Below are 16,082 nucleotides of genomic sequence, written 5' to 3'. Positions count from 1 at the left end.
CCTTTTTCTCATCTGGAAAAACAGGGACAGTGATAGCATCTGCCCTCACAGGGATGTGTGTGCAATAAAAAATTAATTCACAAAAAGAACACAGAACCATGGTCGGAATTCGCCCTCGGTATGGGTTCACTGTGATTTCAACCTGATTGAGTCAATCAGAAAGAATGAAGATAATCTCAACACTAAGTAAAAAAATTGAGTGGTAAAAATCACAATAAGAACCTAATGTAAAATACATATCATTTTCCACTTCACCCAAAGTGAAAAGGGAAAATAAATGAGGAACCACATTAAGATAAAAGGTCTCAACAAAACAGAGAGATGAACACCAGCATTTTCCACGTAAGGCTCAGAGTACCTTATGGTGAGGGTGGGCATTCAGCAATAGCGGTGGGATCATGCTGACGGCTTCCTGACGGCTGATGTTTCCCTTGGAAAATGAAATTGTTAAAAGTCAGCAACGGCATTAAAAACAGCAGAAAAAATTAATATTGGGCATTATTTCCAATGCATTAAGAAAATACTGTATAACCATACACAGAACAACAAAGTTAGTACTATCGGGTATACAGCAAGTAAGACCAATTTTTCTACTAGTGGATAAATGGCCACTATCAAAAGACAGTAATCCCTGTCCATCAGAATCACGACTGTCAGTTCAGTGGTGTCCAATTCTTTGCAACCCCATGGACTACAGCACACCAGGCCTCCCTGTCCAGCACCAACTCCCAGAGTTTACCCAAACTCATGTCCATTGAGTTGGTGATGCCATCCAACCATCTCAACCTCTGTCATCCCCTTCTCCTCCTGCCCCCAATCTTTCCCAGCATCAGGGTCTTTTCAAATGTCAGCTCTTCGCATCAGGTGGCCAAAGTATTGGAGTTTTGGCTTCAGCATCAGTCCTTCCAATGAATATTCAGGACTGATTTCGTTTAGGATGGACTGGTTGGATTTCCTTGCAGTCCAAGGGACTCTTAAGAGTCTTCTCCAACACCACAGTACAAAAGCATCAAATTTCCGGCACTCAGCTTTCTTTATAGTCCAACTCTCACATCCATACATGACTAATGGAAAAACCATAGCCTGGACTAGATGGACTTTTTTGGGCAAAGTAATGTCTCTGCTTTTTAATATGCTAAGTTGGTCATAACTTTCCGTCCAAGGAGTAAGCGCCTTTTAATTTCATGGCTGCAATCACCATCTGCAGTGATTTTGGAGACCCCAAAAAATAAAGTCTGCCACTGTTTCCACTATTTCCCCAACTATTTGCCATGAAGTGATGGGACCAGATGCCATGATCTTAGTTTTCTGAATGTTGAGTTTTAAAGCCAACTTTTTCACTCTCTTCTTTCACTTTCATCAAGAGGCTCTTTAGTTCTTCTTTGCTTTCTGCCATAAGGGTGGTGTCATCTGCATATCTAAGGTTATTGATATTTCTCCCAGCAATCTGGATTCCAGCTTGTGCTTCATCCAGCCCAGCGTTTCTCATGATGTACTCTGCATAGAAGTTAAATAAGCAGGGTGACAATATACAGCCTTGACGTACTCCTTTTCCTATTTGGAACCAGTCTGTTGTTCTTCTAACTGTTGCTTCCTGACCTGCATACAGGTTTCTCAAGAGGTCCGGTATTCCCATCTCTTTCAGAATTTTCCAGTTTGTTGTGATTCACACAGTCAAAGGCTTTGGCATAGTCAATAAAGCAGAAATAGATGTTTTTCTGGAACTCTCTTGCTTTTTCCATGATCCAGCAGATGTTGGCAATTTGATCTCTGGTTCCTCTGCCTTTTCTAAAACCAGCTTGAACATCTGGAAGTTCACCGTTCTCGTATTGTTGAAGCCTGGCTTGGAGAATTTTGAGCACTGCTTTACTAGCATGTGAGATGAGTGCAATTGTGTGGTACTTTGAGCATTCTTTGGCATTACTGTCAGAATGACATTAGCTCGTTAGAAACTCAAGTACAACACGCACACAGGACAGAAAGTCCCCCTAGAAGTGTCCCCTCACAGCTGAAACTGTGCCTTCTATTTCCTGGTTCTCCTGTTTCCAGGAGCAGCCCACACCTGCTCTGTATTCCTGGACACCGCCCCATCAACCACTGCTTCCTTGCCTCAGCGAAGGCAGACAACTAAACCTCCGCACTAATCAGCCATCCTCCACACCTTCACCCTTGGGTCAAGACATCTGTTCACATGTTCGACTGTTCAAAGATTCTTTGAAAAATCCAGCACCTGTGACACTCACAACTCTATTTTAACAGCTTAGGACTGAACGCCCAACAAAAAGCCAAAAACTGTCAGCTACCAGGAGGCTTCTGCTCCTTCACAACCTGCGCTTCCTGTCTGAACAGCCACCCCGTGCTCGTCACTCACCTCACATGGACCCAGGATTACCAACGCTCTGCCGAAGTGCAAACCTGCACTTTCTCCGACAGTTCACACACCCCCGGAGGTTAAATGCCAAGCCAGAGAAGCCCTTTCTGCACAATTCTGTGCAAACAAGGGGGCACAGGCGCTGCCCAGCACCCTGTGCTCCTCAACACGGTGGGAGTGGGAAAGGAGGCCAACAGGAGCCTGCCTGCCAGCTCACCCGAGTGGACAGGAAGCAGGAGAGCACGCAGCTGTGCACTGAGCAGATCAGAACCGAGTGAAGTGAAGCGCTTCTAAACTGGCCGTGGCTTCAAGGCAAGAATCATGGGAAGCAAATAATCCCGCCAAGCGGACAGAGAAGCTCAGGGCAACAAGGAAACAAAACCATCTGGTGGCACTCGGGGGTCCGGGCCCGGCAAAGGAGGCTAGAATACAGGAAGGGGCGCTCCCGATGCCGCACAAGAGAGTGAAAGGGAGCTGCCACGCTGCCGACGCCCGTCGCGCACGGCGCTCACTCAGCCACGCACTGCGCGCGGGGACGGTTGTTTCGCTGGGGAACATGTGGAGCTAAAGGTAAGAAGCTTAGTGACTGAACGGCAATCAGGCGGCGGCTGAGGAACCAGGGGGCAAAGACCGTGTCATTTTACGAGAACCAAACCTATCACATTTAGATGCTGTTCTGTTTGGCGAAGGTGTAGTATAGCACTTGTAATAAAATATAAAGATGGCCATAAAAGCCATCACCTTCTCTGCAAGAAAGGCACCCGGCATGTGCAGCCCAAAAGGACACGAAAGCAGACAGAACACGCTCCAACGTGGGGGGCCGGGGACAGAGTGCCAGGCCCAGCCGTGGCTGCAGCCACCGACACCAGAAGCCACCCCGAAACCAGAAGCCACCCCAGAAGCCACCCAATGCCAGAAGCCACCCGACACCAGAAGCCACCGGACACCGGAAGCCATCCGACACCAGAAGCCACCGGACGCCGGAAGCCACCCGACACCAGAAGACACCCGACGCCGGAAGCCACACCAGAAGCCACCCGACGCCAGAAGCCACCTGACGCCGGAAGCCACCATGGCACCAGAAGCCACCTGACGCCGGAAGCCACCCCACACCAGAAGCCACCCCGACAACCGTGCCGGTGCCCCCGGGACTCTGCGTGATCAGAGGCGCTACTAATGCCTACGTTACCAGATGTTACAGGGGTGCTCACAATGAGTTCAGGGTGCTTTTCTACGTGCCTTATCTACCTAATCACTGCCAGTGGCAAGCGTGGTTGAGATAAAACTGCGATACTAAGGCTTCAAGGAAACCAGCAAGCCTGAAGTCATCTACTCACAGATTCAGTTTCGCTGACCAGAAACTGGTGAAACTTTTCCAGCTGTGGAGACTTTCTCAAGATTTTTCGACTTAAATTTGTGTGCCAGGCAAGTTCTTCAGGATACCTGACCGAAAGGAAAGTAAAACACGTAACGGTTACACATACTGAAGCGGGCCCTTCACAGCGCCTTCATTACACAGCTCACGGGCCAAGTGAGACGCCCAGCCGCGTGCTGGCTGCTCACACCCCGAGGACGCGCAGCAGACACAGCTCCCCGAGACGGGCCGTGGCTCACACAGAACAGAAATAATGCCGCGGGGCAGCTATCAGAATGTCCGGCATTTGATTACAGTAATTGTTTATTTTTTCACTATTTCTCAAACCAAGCAGTCCAATAATATCGTGAAATGTTCTATATACCCCCAAACCTCGGAAATAAAAAACGCCTTAATCTGATGTTTATACAGACCGAAGAACAAAGCCTTTCCTGCCATCTATGTAAACGTACTTGAACGGTGTATAAACGCTGCCACCACAGATGAGGAAGTGTGTGGTTTCATCGGCCGGTGCACCTGTCCACTGACTTAGGTCCGGCAGCACGGTCAGTACATGGACAGGACACGTGGGGCCACGCTCAGCGTCGCGCGGCACTCGGTGGCAAACCTTACCGCACTGAGCGTTAACCCTGAGCTATAATGCTGAGCTCAATTTAACAACGCGGGGTCACAATGTCACCATGGGTCAAACCGCAGCTAAGGTGACGGCCGTGGAAATGGAACGGAATGTTTGAAAAACACGTTTGCTTTGAAAATCGGAGTGACTACCTGACAGAGACAAACTGAGGCTTAAGATGTGAAGAAACTGCTCAACTGTCATTTTTATCACGAGTTGTATCTGATGAGTGCTTTCCACCAAATTATGAAGATTAAACTGGCTGAACCTGTTCATGGCCACCCTCAAAATGTCCTGGAACTTTTGTTTCTATTTCTTATACTTGCTTCCCTCTTCAATATTTAACCTGTTTCAAAAATACAAAACCAAAATGCAATCATACTTATTAGGCAATTTTAAAAAGCGTTTAGCTATAAATACTCCCTGTGGCCTCCCCAGAGGTGAGCGGCCGGGATTCAAGTGGGTTGGCTCCAGCTGTGGAACTGAATGGAACCTGCCGCTCCTCTGCAACTCTGTGTGTATTTATGTGCTTGCACTCAATCATGTCCAGCTCTTTGCGGCCTTATGGACTGCAGCCCGCCAGGCTCCTCTGTCCATAGGATTTCCCAGGCAAGACTACGGGCCTTTGGTGATAGCCAAACATCTGCTTTCGTAAGATTCCTGGCAAATGGAGCTGTCTGTGATCAACGGCAGCACACGTGCCAGTAACTACCTTATCAAACCACCACACGTCACTCATCTGAATGGTGCCTCCCGTTACTTATTGTACAGAGCTGGATTTTCATTTTCTAATAGAGAGCAGACTCTAGGTATAACTCGAGGGAGTATTTCTTTATGTGCTTTATTAGCTAAGTTTCCAGTAGTTAAAAATGTAAATTTATTATTACAAGAATAAAATCTGACAGTAAGTTATAATTACAAAAGCTTTCCATCTTATGAGAAAATTACTTAACTTTCAAACAGTTAACTACAAAGACAGACTGAGTTAAAAAGAAAAGTCTCCCTCTATATATAACATCTAGGATAACTCATCATCAACTCAGTTAAAAAGAACATAAACAGAATGACAATAAGGTACATTTGCAACAACTCATTGTCAAAACAAGGCCTTCTAAAAAATGCTTTAATCCCTCACAGTTCCCAGTCTATGAAAGGGAAGAAAAAAAATGAAACCTGCCCACGCTGTAAGTCCTATACATAACATTCCTTCTAGAAAACCTGGTCCCCCAAAATACTTCTCCTACATTACATCCCGCTATGTCTCAAAAGGTTAAAAGACTATTAAGATCTATTTCTGCAATTTCCACAATATAAAGAACCACCAGAAAGTATTTTATGTTTCTGCTTTATTTACTGATTTATAGATATCCCACACCTTACAAGTGAATTTGATTTAATGTTTATACAATAAAACTGTCTCACAGTTGTCACTGATAATGAAAAAAGGGTGAGTATTAGGAACTCATATCTTTCAACATTTTGCTCAGACCCGTCAGCTGTGTTCAGAAAACTGGATCAAACAGAATCATGAAGAGAAGGCCCGGCTATTACGCCTGGCTATTAGTGGGGTGACTCCTTGCATTCTTCACCCACAGAATACCTGCAGGGCCTTCCAAGAGGTCTGGAATTGAATGGTCCTGCCCCCAAGATCCAAAGTTCAACAATCAAGAGTGAAAAAAAGCCATTAAACATTCAATGGGCCAATTAAACCAAAGTCCGACTGTAGTTTGCAGAGAACAATAAAAATAGCAAGACTAATTCTGGACAGGTTGGGACTGTGGAAGAAAACTCCACCAGGACAGCCCAGAAAGACACCCTTTCCCAGGGGGCTGGCTCTCCAGCTCCACTTTCTGCCCAGAAGCAGAGAACAGGCAGAGGCCGTTGCATCGGAATGCTGCACTTCTGGACACAGGGTAGAAGGAATAAATGTTTCCAGGTGACTGTTTGAGGCAGCAAAAGCAGGAAAGATTATTATGCATAGAAATGTGCAAAGACAATCCTAAATCTGCTTTTGAAAACATTAGACACCCCAACTTGGAGCATTGGGGCCATCCATCAAATCTCCAAACCATGGCACAGTCCAAGAGCTCAGTGCACACCCCAGTGACTGAGAGGGGGACCCGCTCGTCATGTGACGGCCACCACACTCGCTGATGCTGCAGACACAGCAGAGGGAGGCACCTTCCTTATCTGCTGGCCTCAGCACCTGGCATCAGAGTCCTTTTCCTGTTCTCTAACAGTCAAGCTTCTAAACTCTGATTAAAACTGTTTAACAAAAAAGCCATCATGGAATTTTTTGGTGTAATACTGCAGGCTTACTCCTGGATCCCAGAAATGCGCTCTGTAATGGTAACATTTGGTTTTGATCTGATTTAAGCATCTGGCCACTCAGTACTCATTCCACCGTGGATGCTGTGCACATCTGTGATATGGACACTGAACATCCAAACGGCCAACAAAAGAATGAAAAGCAAGCAAACGCACAGACCAGGAACAATGAAAACCTCATTTTGGCTTGTGATGAACAAAAGTTAGCCAAAGAAAAAAGATACATCAAACACTTGTACAGTTAAAACTTCAAAAGCTGTCAGGAAACGCTGGTTAAATTCATCTTCTCAAGCAGAAAGTGAAGAGGAACTAGAGTGCCTTGATGAGGGTGAAAGGAGAGTGAAAAAGCTGGCTTAAAACCCAACATTCAAAAAACAAAGATCAAAGTCCCATCACTCCGCGGCAAACAGAAGGGGAAAATGTGAAAACAGTGACAGATTTTATTTTCCTGGGCTCCAAAATCACTGCAGACAGTGACTGCAGCCATGAAATTCAAAGACGCTTGCTCCTTGGAAGAAAAGCTATGACCAACCTAGACAGTCTATTAAAAAGCAGAGACATCACTTTGCCAACAAAGGTCCACCTAGTCAAGGCTATGGTTTTGCCAGTAGTCAGTATGGCTCTGAGAGTTGGACCATAAAGAAGGCTGGGGTCCAAAGAACCAATGCTTTCAAACAGTATCACTAACTCATTGGACAAGAATCTGAGCAAATTCCAGGAGATGGCAAAGAACAGGGAAGCCTGGTGTGACGTAGTTCATGGGGTCACAAAGAGTCAGATGCTACTGAACAACAAACTGCCAGGCAATGATGGTTAAATTCACCTTTTTATAGTAATCATTTAAAATGTGTTGTTGAAAAAAATAAATAAATAAATAAAATGTATTGTCGTCCTTTTGTGAGAATTCTCAGTACCTGAAAGTTGATAATCTGCAATGTGTAACTGTTAACCACTTCGTGACTTCCATAGCCCAGGCTGTGAGACTATTCAGAGTTCCTTGGACTGCAAGCAGATCCAACCAATCCATCCTAAAAGAAATCAGTCCTGAATGTTCATTGGAAGGACTGATGTTGAAGCTGAAACTCCAATCCTTTGGTCACCTGATGCAAAGAATGGACTCACTGGAAAAGACCCTGATGCTGAGAAAGACTGAAGGCGGGAGGAAAAGGGGACGACAGAGGATGAGATGGTTGGATGGCATCTCTGACTCAATGGACAAGTCTGAGTAAGCTCCAGGAGTGGGTGATGGACAGGGAAGCCTGGCGTGCTGCAGTCCATGGAGTCGCAAAGGGTCAGACACGACTGAGCGGCTGAGCTGAACTGATGGCCCCGGCCTTGGCACCACCGTGGTTTGTGCCTGACTCTCTGGGCCATTCACAAGACAGACGGGACCGCTTTCACACGCCTGAGCTGGATCAAGACACACAAATGAGCCATGAGACTCCGACAGGACAGCGAGGATAAAAGGAGGGTGAGCACGGGCCCTGGAGACAGAGACAGACAGGACAGCTAACGCAGTCCTGCTGGGCCTTTACCGGGCGAGGAGCTATGATGCGATTTACAGTCACGGGAATCCCACTCATCTTGTGCGACTTTGGGCGATGTCGAGGAGTTCGAAATGGAGGCACAGTGCCCAACGTGAACCTCTGTGAGGACTATTCGGAAACATCCGCTGTTTAGTCATGCCTCAGAAAGACATCATGGGAACAGAAGCGGCGACTGATGAAGAGGAGGTCTCAGATTATCACTGTTAAGACACCCACTGACGGACACTTTAAGACACTGAGACGGGGGCTTGAAGGCTCATTGTCAAAGGACCTGATGCTGCAAGATGAAGAAACTGCTGCAGACAGACAGATGCCACTGGAGGCGCTGGCAGACAGACGGGGACTTCCAGCTCACACCTGTCCCAAGGCCCAGCTGCAGGCAGGGGGCCGACACTCATGCCGAGACGCCTCCTCCATCACCCCCTTTCCTTTCCTTCTCTGCGTGACTAACTTCTGTTGTGTAGTGTGTTCGTATGCAATAAACCAAGCCATTAGCAAAATCAAATGTTGGCTACACTCCATATGTCTCCCAGCCTCTGACTCTTACCTGGTCTTATGCTAGGCCCTGCAAAACAACATTAAATCTGCAACAGTTCTGACATGAAGACAAGGGTTTAAGTAGAAATGGTGGAAATGGTGACATCGAGGAAGAAAAGAAGCTGGACTGACTTGGAAAAATTGACGGAAATCAAGACTTCAATACACAGCGCTGCAAGTCACAAAGGGAAACTTGCACACGAGTGTGCAGTAACAGTGAAAAAAAGCTCTGGGAATAAGAACAGGAAAATGTCTCAAAAGTATATATAGGTTCTTTCGTGCCAAAATCAAACGGGTTACCAAGAAATAAATTCAAGCGACAAAGATTAAAATCCCAGAGAAATATCCAACAGAATGAAGCTGTGTTACACCTACCAACTCAAGGGCTGTGGAACTTCAACTTTCTGCCCATCCACCTCCAGGTCCTCCAGTTCCTTGAAATACTTGTTCTTTAAGCAGTGGAGAATCTCTTTTGCATGGCTATCAAAAAAAATTTTTTGAAGTTTCAAATCAATCTGGAAAGCTAATTCAAGACATCTTATCTCTTTATAAACCCAAGATTGTGTTTTGTAACAAAAGCCATCCTTGTGTGCCAAGTGAAGACATTCTTTAATTACTACCATTTTACTGTATTCTTTCAAAGCTTAAACAATCCTTGTCCTTTAATCTCTAAAAGGTGAAAACTACATACAATACTATTCTACTCCTTCTCTCCTGAACATCCCTCGAGTTCCATTTTCACTTTCAGGTCATCTTCAAAAGGTACAACTGCAACCGTATCCTGAAACTTACACACTAAAGGTTCATAAGGAAGAAACAACTTGATTAAATGACATCTCTAAGTTTGTTTCGAAGGAGACCGCCGAAACAGGATCTGACCACAACAGTCCTAAAGGCCATTTTGCCCAGCAGAGGCACATCAAAGGACTAACACAGCCCACAGCAGGAACAGTCCCTGGCGGTCCAGTTGTTAAGACTATTTTTTTCCAATGCAGGGAGTGCAGGTTTGATCCCTGGTCTGGGAACTAAAATCCCACATGCCATGGGCTGAGGCCAAAATATTCGTAATGAACGTTTTTAATAAGTTAAATAACCCACAGTAAACTTCAGACATCACAAAGTGAAAAGCCACCACATGTAACAGGCTCCCCACCCCAAACTTGCACATAAAAAGGGATGAAGCACAGCTGCACCTGCAGGGGACGCTGGAAACTTACCTTTAATTTCCACCCATCATTCCCGGGCCCCCTGCTCCACTTACTCCCTACTTCCATGGATAAATACCCTGCTCAACAGCTGACGGGAAGGAGCTGATCACTGCCTCCTGTCTCCTTGCTTGACTATCTTAAGCCTTTTCGCTTTCTCCAAGACTGTTGCCTCTTTATTTGGTCTTTTCATTCTGCAGCTAGCAATAAGCCCACGTGCTCGGTTACACGACTCAAAAAAAAAAAAAACCACCACCATAAGCTTCACTTCACACTCACTAATGTCACAGGTTCTCATGTGTTCCAAAGGGTGGGGCATCGTCAACGGGCCCCCAAGAGTCAACTGCTTCTCATCTTGCACACTCGTGTCTGATTCTAACCTCCCAACTTGCCAGGTCCTCCTCCCCGTACTCTGTTGGGACACCCGTGCTCCCTCCTCTCAAAGCCTCCAGGCTCTGGCATCCACACCGCTGACGTGTGCTTCTTGGGAGAAATACATGTCCGTTTTAAACCCGGGGCATTCTAAACCCCAACTCTCCGAGAAACGTGAAAGGCACGACCCCCTTACCTCTTGTAACCGGTAATTCTTAAAGTGGCCGGGAGAGGCTCCCTGAGCGCTCCCATGAACTGGTCCCACTCGCCCTCCGGCACGATCTTGAGCTCCTGGTAGTAGTGCTCGAACAGCTTGTTCTCCTTGACGATCTCGGGATAGCCGCCTTCCCAGCCCTGAGGAGTGAGAAACTTGGCACCCGGGGCCGCAAAGCCGCCCCTCGCCGCCCCGCAGGCCTCGGGGCCCCGGCCCGCCCTCCCCCGGGTCCTACCGCCCCATTGCGCTTTCCGCCGTCCTCCGCGCTCTCGGAACGCTGCTGCTGCTGCTGGAGCCGCCGGCCCCGCGACCGCCGCCCCATGGCCCACGCGGCCGCGCACGCCGCCCGCACTGCGCGACCCGCCACCGTCGGCCGCTAGCACTTCCGGGCTGCAGCTCGAGGACCCCGCTGGTCCGCACATGCGCCTCCCCGGGACCTGCAGGGAGGGAGGGACCTGCAGGAGCGCAAGGATTTCCGCGTCGGCTCAGGCACCGATGCGGGCAGCCCGAGGTCGCGCGTGCGCACCGCGGAAATGACGCTCGGTCGGGGAGGGTCCGAAGTGGGCGGGGGCCTAGTAGGCGGGGCTCTAGCAGCGTGGGAGGGGCGGGCGGGCGGGCGTCGTGCCCCGTCCCCGGCGCGCACTAAGGTAGACGGTCCGGGAGTGCCCGGAGTGGGCGGGGTCTAGAGGGCGGGGCCTGGGGGGACGCTAGGCGCGTGGGCGGGGCGGGTCCGCGGCGCGCACCCAGGATTGGTGAGACGGTCGGGGAGGGCCTGGAATGGGCGGGGTTCTGGCCGTGCGGTTGTGGCGAGCGGGCGCCCTGGGCCTCCCACCCGGTCCCCGGCGCGCAGCCTGGCCTAGGGAGACGGGTGGCGCGTGGCTCCGGGGCCGCCCGCAGGGGGCGGGTCCGGGCCGACGGCTTTGACCGCGGTCGCCGGCCTCAGGTAACCGCGCCTCCCGCCCGCTCACCTCACCCCGCCCGCCGCCGCCGCCGCCCTATATGTGGCCCGACGCAGCCGCCGGGCCATGGAGCACGCCTGCCGTCACCCACCATGGAGCTGGCCGAGCGGTTCCTGCTGGACGCGCTCGCCTACCTGGAATGCGCCCTGGGCGTCGTGTGCTACGTGCTGCTGAAGCTGGTGGGCTCGCCCTACGGGCGCTACGCGTCGCCCGGCTCTGCCTTCGAGCTGCCGGCGCGGGCCGCCTGGGCCGTGCAGGAGCTGCCCTCGTTGGCCCTGCCGCTCCTCGCGTGCGCGGGCGCGCCGGCCGAGCGCCTCAACCGCTGGCCCAACTGCATCCTCCTGGCCATGTTCCTCGTCCACTATGCGCAACGGTAAGAGCGGGCGGCCCCGCGCTTCCCCCAGCCGCCCCTGTTGCGCCCCCTTCTCCCCGCCGCCCCTGGTTGGTGCGCCCCCTTCTCCCCGCCGCCCCTGGTGCACCACCCTCGTGCCACCACGGGCCGGCTCCCTGCACCTGTGCACCAGGTCCTGGCGCCCTCTCCGTGCGCCCCTGCTCTCTCTCCCCCAGCGCCGTCTTCCTGCTTTTCTAGTTCCATCGTGGACTCTGTTGAGGGGAGGATTGTTTCCCCCGGTCAGATGCACCTTGGGGGTCTGGTTTCCAGTTACTGAATGGGTCACGTTCAGGGACTTTCTCCTCTACAATATAGGCAGGTGCCTCCAGCACTGTGGAAGTAGCCTTCCAAGAAATAAGCGGTAAACACACCTAAGGTCTTTAAGCTAACTTACAGATGTTTGGGTTTTGTGAAGAAGGCTCATTGGCTGTGTCTGTACCTTTCAGGTCTGTAACAAGTTGGGACTCTCTCTGGGTCTTAGGCTTTGGCTTTTGCACAGCTTCCCTGGTGGCTCATCTGGTAAAGAATCTGCCTGCATCGCAGGAGACCTGGGTTCGATTCTTGGATGGGGAAGACCCCTTGGAGAAGGGAATGGCAACCCACTCCAGTATTCTTGCCTGGAGAATCCATGCGGACAGAGGAGCCTGGCGGGCTATAGTCCATAGGGTCGCAGAGGGTCGGACACAACTGAGCGACTAATATTTTCACACTTTTGCATAGCTAAACCAAATGGCTGCTCGAAAGCTTAAAATCAAAATTTGAAAATTTGTATTCAGACTTCGAAAGGCTGCCCAGTTAAAAGGGGTGTTCTCTGCCCGTCAGGGACCTTAGCTCAACTGCTTTGGGAATGTGGGCAGGTTACTTGACCTCTCTGGTTGTGGGTCCCACCTTAGGACACCCACTTCACAGAGCAGTAGAAGTCAGTGCCGGCGTCTCTGAGCCTCTCTTGAACCCCTGGGCAGCTGCATCCCAGTCTGCTTTTAAGTTTTAAGCAGACACTGGAAATGTGCAGTCGGTGTTCCATGAAGTCTCTCTGAGTGCTCTGTACCTGACAGTCCTAGAGAATTCCTGTAAGCAAACTCAGTAACAGACTCACCAGTGCGTTTCCCAGTCACATCTGACTCTTTGCAACCGACCCCATGGACTGCAGCCTGCAAGGCTCCTCTGTCCATGAAGGTCTCCAGGCAAGGATACTGGAGTGGGTAGCCATTCCCATCTCCAGGAGATCTTCCCGACCCAGGGGCTGAACTCAGGTCTCCGGCATTGCGGGCAGATTCTTTACTGTCTGAGCCACCAGGGAAGCCCAAGTTTGCCATAAATCCATACCAAAGCAGGGAGCCGACCGATGACTTGCAGCACCTAAACCTGGCCAGTAGTTTCATTCATGAAGAGAGGAAACCTCTACAGCAAGGCTGCCACCCACAGCCTTATGTGTTCATATTACTGTACACATAGCCCGTGTGGTTTGGGGACATTTAAGTTTTCCAAACTTTCCAGCTTGAGCAAACTCCAGGAGATGGTGAATGACAGGCATGCCTGGTGTTCGGCAGTCCATTGGTTGCAAAGAGTCAGACTTGACTGAGCAACTAAACGAGAAGTTTTCCAAATAGAAGAGATAAACATCTTCCATTCTACCCAAGCAGCTAATTTATTCAACGGTCATTTGACCTAAGTCAGTGAGCACTGTCGATTAAAAAAGATGTACAACTTGAGAGTTGTGAGTTAAGTTTTATTGGGGGCAAAATGAAGACTGTCGGAGAAGGCAATGGCACCCCACTCCAGTATTCTTGGCCTGGAAAATCCCGTGGATGGAGGAGCCTGGTAGGCTGTAGTCCATGGGGTCGCTAAGAGTCTGACAAAACTGAGCGACTTCACTTTCACTTTTCATTTTCATGCATTGGAGAAGGAAATGGCAACCCACTCCAGTGTTCTTGCCTGGAGAATCCCAGGGATGGGGGAGCCTGGTAGGCTGCCGTCTATGGGGTCGCACAGAGTCGGACACGACTGAAGCGACTTAGTAGTAGTAGTAGTAGTAGTAGTAGTAGTAGTAATGAAGACTGTGGCCCGGGAGGCAGCATCTCTGATACCTCTGAGAGACTGCTCCAAAGCGGCAGTGGGGGAAGGTCAATATATAAGGTTTTGGTGAAGGGGAAGTTCAATGCCATGAAGCACTCATTTTACAAAAGGTTTTTGTTAGTCTTGAGGATCTGATGTCACCATGAAGGGATTTAGTGCTTTCTGTAGATAAGAGAAGATGCAAAGATTGAGATCATAAAATCTGTTCCTAAAAACATCCAACTATTTAAAGACCTGTCCGTCTAGATTCTCTGGAGCACAGAGTGCCTCACTCCACCACGAACTCCCTCAGGGGTTGTTGAAGGTCAACAGCTATAGCAGCCTGGGGTTCAATTTCCCCGCAAGCAGACGGCAGTGATCTTGCTAATTGCCAATTTGTAGTTGACACAGCCCCCTTGTGGTCATAAATCCAGCCATACATTGAGGGGCATTTCATAACCATTTTGTCCCTCCTTGCTGGGAAAGCTCGTTCCCAGTTCTGAAGAAGGTTTTTGCTGATAAGCCACCCAGTGTGCTATTACGGGACTAGATCTTAACAGTCAGAGATGTTGGGACACCTGTCTTCTAGTTATGGTCCAGGCAAGTATTCCCTCTTGTTGCATGAAAATGCCTAGAGTTACACTATTACAATCATTGATCATATATTGAGCTATACATTTGATCAGCTGCTCCAAGTCTAATCATCATTTTCATTGGAGGCTCCATCATACACCTGGTAATACAAGAAATAATAATCTTGTGAAACAAGCAAAATGCAAATGGTGAAGTTAATAACATTAGTGGAATTAAAAGTAAATAGTTTAACCATGAGCCTCCCACAGCAAACCAGTTTTTTTTTTTTTTTAAAGATCGTCAAGACTAGGGAATGGGTCACTTAAAGCAGAAATCTGACTTTTCATATGGTTCGTCAAATGTGTTATATTAGAGAATTCATCAGGTATAAAAACGTAGGATTCAGTTTGAATTATGGCGCAGGTGCTTCCCTGAAATGCTGTAAGGATGTCAAGGGCCATGCAGTTGTGTAGCACTGCCTTTTTCATCATAGAGATCTCAGAATTCAGCAGGCTAATAGCCCGATTACTATCATTTAAAGCTTATGAAAGTTGTTAAGGCTTCAGTTCAGTTCAGTTTAGTCGCTCAGTCGTGTCCGACTCTTTGTGACCCCATGAATTGCAGTACGCCAGGCCTCCCTGTCCATCACCAACTCCCGGAGTTCACTGAGACTCATGTCTATCGAGTCGGTGATGCCATCCAGCCATCTCATCCTCTGTCATCCCCTTCTCTTCCTGCCCCCAATCCCTCCCATCAACAGGGTCTCTTCCAATGAGTCAACTCTTCACATGAGGTGGCCAAAATATTGGAGTTTCAGCTTTAGCATCAGTCCTTCCAATGAACACCCAGGACTGATCTCCTTTAGGATGGACTGGCTGGACCTCCTTGCAGTCCAAGGGACTCTCAAGAGTCTTCTCCAACACCACAGTTCAAAAGCATCAATTCTTCAGCCCTCAGCTTTCTTCACAGTCCAACTCTCACATCCATACATGACCACTGAAAAAACCGTAGCCTTGACGAGACAGACTTTTGTTGGCAAAGTAATATCTCTGCTTTTGAATATGCTATCTAGGTTGGTCATAACTTTCCTTCCAAGGAGTAAGTGTCTTTTAATTTCATGGTTGCAATCACTATCTACAGTGATTTTGAAGCCCCCCAAAATAAAGTCTGACACTGTTTCCACTGTTTCCCCATCTATTTCCCATGAAGTGATGGGACCAGATGCCGTGATCTTCGTTTTCTGAATGTTGAGCTTTAAGCCAACTTTTTCACTCTCCTCTTTCACTTTCATCAAGATGCTTTTTAGTTCCTCTTCACTTTCTGCCATAAGGGTGGTGTCGTCGGCATGTCCGAGGTTATCGATACTCCTCCCGGCAATCCTGATTCCAGTTTGTGCTTCTTCCAGTCCAGCGTTTCTCATGATGTACTCTGCATAGAAGTTAAATAAGCAGGGTGACAATATACAGCCTTGACGTACTCCTTTTCCTACTTGGAAGCAGTCTGTTGTTCCATGTCCAGTTCTAACTGTTGCTTCCTGAC

At 48.9% G+C, this 16,082-nt stretch overlaps 2 protein-coding genes across 3 annotated transcripts in view; one reads left to right on the top strand and one right to left on the bottom strand.

Moving 5' to 3' along the window:
- NSUN2 (NOP2/Sun RNA methyltransferase 2) overlaps positions 1 to 10,926 on the bottom strand; it is a 32,445-nt gene extending 21,519 nt beyond the window's left edge. The window contains exons 1-5 of the mRNA XM_052658982.1: positions 10,801 to 10,926; positions 10,548 to 10,705; positions 9,150 to 9,254; positions 3,709 to 3,814; positions 359 to 430 (exon numbers count right to left, since the gene is read on the bottom strand). Of these exons, the coding sequence (XP_052514942.1) occupies positions 359 to 430; positions 3,709 to 3,814; positions 9,150 to 9,254; positions 10,548 to 10,705; positions 10,801 to 10,887 (528 nt within the window). The 5' untranslated portion in view covers positions 10,888 to 10,926. The remainder of the gene's footprint in view (positions 1 to 358; positions 431 to 3,708; positions 3,815 to 9,149; positions 9,255 to 10,547; positions 10,706 to 10,800) is intronic.
- Positions 10,927 to 11,616: 690 nt separating this feature from the next.
- SRD5A1 (steroid 5 alpha-reductase 1) overlaps positions 11,617 to 16,082 on the top strand; it is a 36,361-nt gene continuing 31,895 nt past the window's right edge. For both annotated transcript variants that reach the window (XR_008201183.1, XM_052659185.1), the window contains exon 1: positions 11,617 to 11,897. Coding sequence is in view for 1 of the 2 variants with exons in the window: in XM_052659185.1 (XP_052515145.1) it covers positions 11,617 to 11,897 (281 nt within the window). In the remaining variant the exon portion in view is untranslated. The remainder of the gene's footprint in view (positions 11,898 to 16,082) is intronic.

This window comes from Budorcas taxicolor, chromosome 20, assembly GCF_023091745.1.
Source record: "Budorcas taxicolor isolate Tak-1 chromosome 20, Takin1.1, whole genome shotgun sequence".
NCBI classification, from domain to species: domain Eukaryota; kingdom Metazoa; phylum Chordata; class Mammalia; order Artiodactyla; family Bovidae; genus Budorcas; species Budorcas taxicolor.
Note: the sequence above shows the minus strand (reverse complement) of the source record. Positions and strands in the feature narration are given on the sequence as shown.